The sequence below is a fragment of the Aptenodytes forsteri genome, unplaced genomic scaffold, assembly GCF_000699145.1.
Source record: "Aptenodytes forsteri isolate BGI_AS27 unplaced genomic scaffold, ASM69914v1 Scaffold286, whole genome shotgun sequence".
NCBI lineage: Eukaryota > Metazoa > Chordata > Aves > Sphenisciformes > Spheniscidae > Aptenodytes > Aptenodytes forsteri.
The window spans coordinates 704,317-712,389 of record NW_008794491.1 but is presented as its reverse complement, the minus strand read 5'-3'; the positions used below and the strand labels follow the sequence as shown (position 1 = coordinate 712,389).

General features: G+C 40.7%; 1 protein-coding gene across 1 annotated transcript in view; it reads left to right on the top strand.

Annotated features, from left to right (window-relative positions):
* Positions 1–3,320: 3,320 nt before the first annotated feature.
* Positions 3,321–8,073, top strand: part of FKBP4 (FK506 binding protein 4) — a 19,426-nt gene continuing 14,673 nt past the window's right edge. Inside the window, exons 1-2 of the mRNA XM_009290925.1 lie at positions 3,321–3,465; positions 4,746–4,888. Coding sequence (XP_009289200.1) covers positions 3,357–3,465; positions 4,746–4,888 — 252 coding nt within the window. The 5' untranslated portion in view covers positions 3,321–3,356. The remainder of the gene's footprint in view (positions 3,466–4,745; positions 4,889–8,073) is intronic.

Below are 8,073 nucleotides of genomic sequence, written 5' to 3'. Positions count from 1 at the left end.
TTCCCCGAGGCTGGGGTGGGCGAGGGGGGGCTGGGCTCTCCGCCCGGCTCGCAGGGCGCGGCTTTGCCCGCACGGCTTATTTTGGGGGGGTCCAGGCCCGCCCCCGCCCCCCAGCACGTGTTCGGGGGCTGGGAATTAAAGATGGTGCCTCGGCAGGCCACGTGCATTTCGTATACGTTCATAGCTGGTGCAAAGCAGTGCTGCGCTGCCTGCTTTGGCCTGTCTTGAAGGCTCTGAAAATGGGGCTCTCCGTCTTGGTACGAGCAGCCTCCCAAACCTGAGGTGGTGCATTGTACGCGTGGGCCTGATGTAGACGCACCCCGGTGGCAGGAGCCGGAAAGGCTGCCCGTTGGTTCGGCTCCAGTGGGAAAACTAGCTATTAACAAACTGCAGGTGAGGTCGCTGGTGGAGCTGGCTGCAGGGCTGGCTGCGGTCGCGGTTTTTGCCGTGTATTGAGAATGCCGGTAGCCTGGCTTCTTCCCTTTGTACTGGGAAGTCAGTTGATAAGGGTAGCAGAATTTATACCGTGAGGGGGAGTTGCACTAACTTCCTCTGACAATCTCTAGAAACTTCTTCAGTCTCTCTTAAAAACTTATCACTAAAACTTAAAAACAATCGCTAGAGGTATTTCTTAATCGCAGTGAAATTTCAGAGTTACGGTGTTTGGAGAAGAAAAGCAGCACCACAGCAAGGACAAAATTCTGGTTTTAACCTTTAGAGCCTTCTGGCTTTAAATTCTGGGTTTGTCATAGAGGCGCTGTCTCCAGTTCAGGAAGGGTATCAGGGACCAGATTGAAGATGTGTGGTTAGCTTCTATACACCGCTTTCCCATGTTTCCTGCTAACATGCTTTGGTGAGAATTTGTATTTTTTGCATGAAGCACAGTATCAGGTTAGAGTCCTCACCTTCATGGCTGCCCAGGAAGCTGCCTGCGGGTCTCCCGCATCTCAGATCCCTGAGCATGGTAAAAGGCAGTGAATGTCTGCCTGCTCCATGCAGTACCCCCCTTTTGATGATGGAGAAGCAGCAGGTGATATTTTTAATTTTTTTTTTTTTAAAGGAGGGGAGGAGAACATACTGGCAAAAGAACTGAGGTTGTGAAAACCTCAAAAAAGGTGAGATTGTGAATTGGTAAGGCAAAAGACTGTAGAGGTCATGAAGTCCAGCTTTCATAGATTTTATTTTTCTAGTAATTGCCAGAGTGCAGAATACACCCATTGAAATCAAGGGTCTAACTCTGAACTAATCTACGCCAATTTTGTACTGGTGTCATTGCACTGATTCCAGGAGAGGTTTTTTTTTATTTGTTCATTAGCTTTGTATCAGAATAGTATCCAGAGGTTTTTACCTGATATTGCTGAATGTGCTTGCACTATTTCTAGTCTAAGTATTCAAGTTTAGATATAGAAATATTTGCAGTCACAGTATGAACAGAAAAATCTGGTTTCTCCATCTGAAAGGGAAATGTAAACCCTATGGAAAGTAGGGTTGCCATATTGAGTATATGAAAAAAGTGAAACTTGAGTCTCTCAAAAGTGAAATCAATGCAAAAGAATTATATTGTATAAATACTGAAAATGAGATATTCATTACTTTCTTGTTGGATAACTTGGTATGACACTACAAGAATATGGCATTTGGAAAAGCTTAGTAAATTTCCATTAAATGCAGTTATTATTTCAAAGTGACTTCAGGTTGGCTGCTTTAAAATTACTAGTATGGATCCACTTTTTGATATATATATATATATCTAAGCATGATGTAGTTTATGTTGGTTACCAGGTTCACGTTATTTTCATATATCTCTGTTCCCTTACCTCTGTGAGAGTGGTTGCTTGAATTTTTGCCTTCCTTGGTGGAGAAATCAGTAGATTAGTTCTGTAATGCTAATAACTGCTGTAGCACTGAGGTGGTGCAGGGTAAGGGGATGGTGTGCTGTGTAAGGTCAGGCATCCCTTTTCACACTGAGTATTCTCTCCCTAGGAAACAGAGCAGGTAGTATTTTTTTCTGGTTTTTTTCTTTCTCTTATGCATCCAGTGAGGTGCTTTCAGCTTGTTAAGAGTCTGATGGAAGCTGTCTGCATTGCCTTGGCTGGGTGCTGGCATTTCAGTCGTATGGTCAGTAACAGGGATGGTGGGAGGCAAAGTAGGAGATTGGCAGTGGTTGGTTGCAAGAAGTTGAAATTTGGGAAGGAGGCTCCCAAGGGTCTGCTTCCTTCAGTGAAAAACGTGATTGGTACAGAAGCATGACCTTTTTATAGCTTTTCTTTAAAGGATGGACACCAATCCATACTTCTGTATAACTGCCCTTGAACAAATGTTTATCTTGTATGAACAGTATGTTTTCCAGGTCTCTAGATGGCAAGCAAATAGGGTCCCCCATTGGTTCCCTTTTGCCTAGTTAAAGTAATGCAGAGCTTTGGCTCGGAGCTAGGTGGTGTTAGTCAGTATTGGAGAAAACTCAAATTTGAACTTCAGGAATCCTGTTACGGGCAAGGCTTCATATCCTTGTCCCATGAGATATGTCGGTATTATTCCCTATTTCTATATACATTTCAGATGAACACCAGAGAGATTTGCTGATCATGCTTTTTGTATAGTGTAAATTTAGTTGATACTGGTCTTGCTAGCTAGGCTGGGAAACCTCTTGAGAAGCAAATCAAATCATTGCAGCTATATGTGAAATTGGGGTGCTGGCAATCTGTGTCAGAGTTGTGGGGAGACAAAATTAATACAATATAATAATTCCTAAGTGTTGCTGTGTTGGGTGCTAGAACTAACCTGTGTTGGGGTGAGATTCTGTTAACCTTTGTTAAACTGTCTGGTTTAACTCGAGTAACCTCAGATTACATGTTAGAATAGACTTTGCATGGAAAGAACCAGCTCGTTTCCTTGTTTAAATGCTTTGCCTAGAACACCGAACTCAGGGGTAATGATAGAGTGGTGGTGAGGAAAGTACTTGAATAAAGAAAAGAAAACCAAACCCTGCCTAATGCTTTACCTGGTTAAGTTTTGAGAACACTTAAAATATTGTTGAGGAAAGGTAAGTGACATTGCTAACTATAGATGCAGAGAGCTGTAAGATGGTGCCAACTGTTGCCAATTAAGTTCTTGTATCACAGCAGAGCCATCTTGAGGTTCCTGCATTTGCAACACTGCTAATCTGTAGACAGAATAGTCAATGCATGTCCAGATAACTGAAGTAAACCTGCAAATTTTTATCTACTGAAGATGATAACACATGCGTGTAAGTAAATGGAATTAATGTCCTAGGCAGACTTAGTTTTCATCATCTTAATGTTGCTTACTGTTTTTCTCAGGTTGTCAAGAGAGAAGGCAGTGGGACAGAGTCTCCGATGATAGGTGATAAAGTGACCGTCCATTACACAGGATGGCTTCTTGATGGCACAAAATTTGACTCCAGTCTGGACAGGAGAGACAAATTCTCATTTGACTTGGGGAAAGGTAGTATCTTGTGTTTGGTATTGATCAGTTTTGGCAATAAATGAGATGGGATTTCCTTGCATGTGTGGCTCCTTTGCATGTTAAAGTTGCTGTTTAAACTTGTTTTCAGAGCTTAAGGTTTATTCTTTTAGAATGGTCCAATAGGAACGGCTTTGAGATTTTTCTGAATGAGAAAACCATGTAGCCCCTTGATGAGGCCTGCTGAAGAATTCATGGGCCTCGGACAAAGCACTCCAGGGGAGCAAATTTGCCGTGAAACGTAGTGATAAAGGGTAGTTAAATAGCCAGAATGTGCATTTTGTTGATTTTGATTTTTTTTTTTTCTTTGGCAGAAGACTCAAATTCAGGAGTGCTTAATTGTGACCAGATACTGGGACAGGGTGCATGGGGGCAGCTGTCAGCTGTAGCATGATGAAACATACTCCCTTTTTCCCTAAGTTCCAGATTAACCCAAATATGAATCTTGAAGCAGTGCATCTCTTCATTATCAAAAGCCTTCACTTTTTGAATGCAAAAATCCAAACATCCTTGTTCCAGCAAATCTTACTACTCGATCTGAGGTTTTTCCCTGGCAGTTCCTTACCCACTGCTTTTTTATTTGGGAGATAAATTCTGCAGTGTACTGAAATTTGAGATGAAGTGTACCTATTAATACAAGACTAATAGAAAGGCTGCTTGATTGAGTTGAAAGGAGCAGCAAGTAGGAGAGCTTGAGTAAGAGATAGGATTTTGTTACTTGAGGTTCCAGCTTCTGTTCACTTTTGGCTTTAGAAGGAATACTGCTTCTCCTGCTTTCCTCCCCCTTTCTGTTACAAGTGCATGTAACTTTTAGTTACCACTCATGCTGCTCTTTGCCAACTGATAAAGTACAGAGAGAAAATGCTGTTGTTTTGGATTGTTTTCAAAATACGAGCAGGCAATCTCTCACCCTAAGACCTTCCTCTTTGAAGAGTTTATTGTTATTTCCTCGCACTTGAAATCGTGCCAAGTACTTCAGCCCGTTCAGATGACTTGTATTCTCTATAGGCGAGGAAGTAAGGGGAGGAAAAGAATCGCTACACCTAGGATGAAGAAATTTAGCCAAGTTTGGGTCCCCAGCTAACTTTATAATTTGATTAGGGTTAAAACTGATGTACATAAATCGGAGTCTGCACAAGTCTTTCAGTATTTCTGCTCTATCTTAGCTTTTGTATACTAAAAGTGATGATGTTCAGTTTCACAGCTGATCATGTCTTTCATGTATGCCTAGCAATCACGTGATTGAAATTTGATTTGCATAGGTGAGGTGATCAAAGCATGGGACATTGCTGTGGCAACTATGAAGGTTGGTGAAATCTGTCGGATTACATGTAAACCAGAATATGCCTATGGCTCGGCTGGGAGCCCCCCAAAGATACCTCCGAACGCTACACTGATTTTTGAGGTAAGTGAGAGACAGTCACTAAAACTGTACACTTGAAAAACAAACAAAAATCATATTTCACTGTAGAAAATGTGTGATGTAATATCCTGTCAAAACAGGAATGTTAGGTTTTCTAAAGAGAAAAATACAGTCAATTTGGGTAGAGTGGGCAAAGCATAGAGTTCTAGTCTGGCTGCTACTGATCTGCAATGGCTCAGGTTCCCTTACTTTGGAGGTTTTAAAATACTTGAATGTTTTCCAGTGTTCGTAGTTTTAATGTTACAGTTATGGAATGATTCACTGTAGGAGAGTGCAGATTGGGGGGGGTGGGGCAGGGGAGGGAGGACTGTCTCAGTGGTGGACTCTGAAGTAGTTGAAAAAATGAAATCTTTGAGTCTTATGAAGTGGAAAGAGGATTAAAGTAATGATACTTAGGTTAAACATTATGAAGTTTTCAAGAACAGAAAGCGCAGTTAATGTTCTCAGCAATATATTTTTCATACTTTTTTATGCAGCAGCGTTAACACAGTCTTTTTATGAGCTGTTTGGGGAAGAAAAGAGATAATTACCCCATATAAACTGCTAGAATATAAAGTGTATTTGAACAGCCCTGCAACTATGAACTCTGTTTTCTGTAGAGCTGAGCATTTTAATAAGCCTTAAAGCACCATAAGAACAGTTTGGATTCAGGTTGCTTGTTGATTGCCAAAGTCTGTCTGTGGATCCAGGCTACATTGGTCAATCTTACCATCATAGAAAGTCATTTGTACACACTTGGTCCCTGTGACGGATCCAGCAGTCCTGAGTTTGGTGTCTGGGTAACGCTAGTTTTACAATTCACATGGACAGTTGGTCTCCTCAGAGGTGAACCACATGTCTTGGTGAGCATGGAGCCAATTAGCATGGGTATTTCTTAACCTCACCAGCAGATGACAGGAATTTGTTTCCTAGTGATCTTTAAGGCATCTTCCCCCACCTCCCTTCCCAAAAGGGGGTGGAAATAGCAGCTGTCTCTTGTGTGTTATTTCAGTAGTGAGAGTGGTTGCTTAGAATGCCGAGACTCATATTTGATTTTTTCCATAGAGGATGATATTAAAGCTGTTCCTGGAGTGTGCTCTGACAAACAGTCTAAACAGTGTTTTGGGAGGATACCTTTTTCTTACTGTTGAAACAGTTCCATTTTCCAAGAAACACTTCAAAATTAATTGCACCTGAAAGAAGGCAGATAGACTCCTTTTAAGTGTGATCTTAAGTATTTTAGAACGAAATAATTTTTAATCTATGGAATGGACTCCTACGTTGGGGGCATAAGGAAAGTTTTTAAGCTCTGATTGCCCTAAGATTGAACGTTTTATCTAATATCCTAGAAAGGTAAAAACAGTTCATGGAGTAGGGACTGAAAGCCTATTTAGATTTTAATGGAAACAATGAGCATCTCTTAAGAAGGGTAAATTAAACATAGTGGGATGTTGTATTTGTATTACATTTGGATAGTGTATTTGCATTCCTTTTTTCCATGAACTTGTGAGTAATAGCATTAAAGATGTATTTTGTGCAGAAGGATTAAAAAAATACTGCCAGCAGGTAGTATCCCAGGCCACTAAGGGATGAGAACTTACTCATTTTGAGTACATCAAAATTAATGCCATTGTTTCTGCAGTTGACTGTTGAAAAATAATATCTTGTAAAGCTGTTCTTAAACAACATTTTTTTTATATATAAATCTGAAGATATGGCTTATCTATATTGGATCAAACTGCACATGCTGGAATGCTGTGTGCTTTGCACAAATGCAAGTGATACTAAGTGTAATATAGGGCAGGATTGAAGGGGGTGATAAAACAGTAGCACATTTACTGTGTTCTGACCTAATGATTCAAATGCAAACTCTACTGTGGGTTGTTTTTTGTTTCACCCCCACCTTTTTTTTCCCCACCCCTCAACCACCTTCTGTTCACTTCATTTTGGTTGAGGGAAAGGAAAAACAGAACTTCAGTGTAGCAATTATTGAAGATGTTCAGCTTCTCTGCTTTTTACTGTCCATGCGCAGTGTCTCAAAGCTCAAGACCTTCTACCTTGGCAGCATAATAAAGCATTCTGAAGGGCTTAGCACTAGTACACAGGATGCTACATCGTTGTCCTGCGACAAGAGATAACACCTAAACCTTTTGATAAATAAAAGCACTAACTGCAAGATGGAGTTTGTTTCATCAGAGTACTACTGAGTCTATCTGATACAGTCATCCAGATGCTTCACTTCCCACTAGGTTTTTCTTAATGATGCCAGTCTGACCTATCCATCTTCTAGGTACTGTTTAGGTAAAAGTAGTGTTTCATTCATGACCCTTTATATGCCCTAATGCCTGCCTGAGCAGTAATGTTAGAGGAGAAAAGGGAGAAAGAAAGAAAAGCACTGAAGCTGCCTATGATGGTTTTGTGCTTCCCTAACAAAATGGCGTGCAGATGACTGGCTACAATAAATAAGCAGTGCCGGGTGCGTCCTGAATTGGGCAATAGGGTGGAACTTAGGTCCAGAAAGTTTTTCCTAAGTTTTATTAGGTAGGAGTGATTTCTGACTAGTATGACTCTCAGGCACTTAAAATCTCTTTAAGTTTCCACTTTCTTTAGTCTTGCTCCTATGTTTCCTTTTTATTATTTAAAACAACATCAGCATGGTTCCTTTGCAAGTGCCATCACCATACCAAAATTTTGTATGAGTTGCCTTAAAAAGGACCCTCTGAAAGTTACGTTAAAAGATTTTGTAGCTGTGTCATCACCACATCGGCATTTGGTTATGACCTGAAATAACGGATGTCTTAGGGCTTGGTTTTTTGGTTTTTTTTTTCTTCCTCATGATTGCTTTTGCTGAGCAATATAAATAGATAGATTCTTCCATAGAATACCACGGGGCGCGGGGTGGGGGGGGGGGCAGGGGAGGCTGTATGGTCATCAGTGAGATGTTGTGGAGTGACTTAGCTTGTTTCAGACAGACTGAAGAGAAAGACCAGAATATTATGTGTTATTAGGTATCCATCAAAATACAAAGTGGAAGTACTCCTTGTGCTGGTGAATATTCAGTTCCTTTTGCATTCCAGCTATCTTAAGTCTAGTGTCAAGAACCTCCACAGCATTAGCCCTGAAGTCTTTTTTTTTTTTTTTTTTTTTTTTTTTTTTTATGGGGGTTTTTTTATAAAAAAATATGTTTT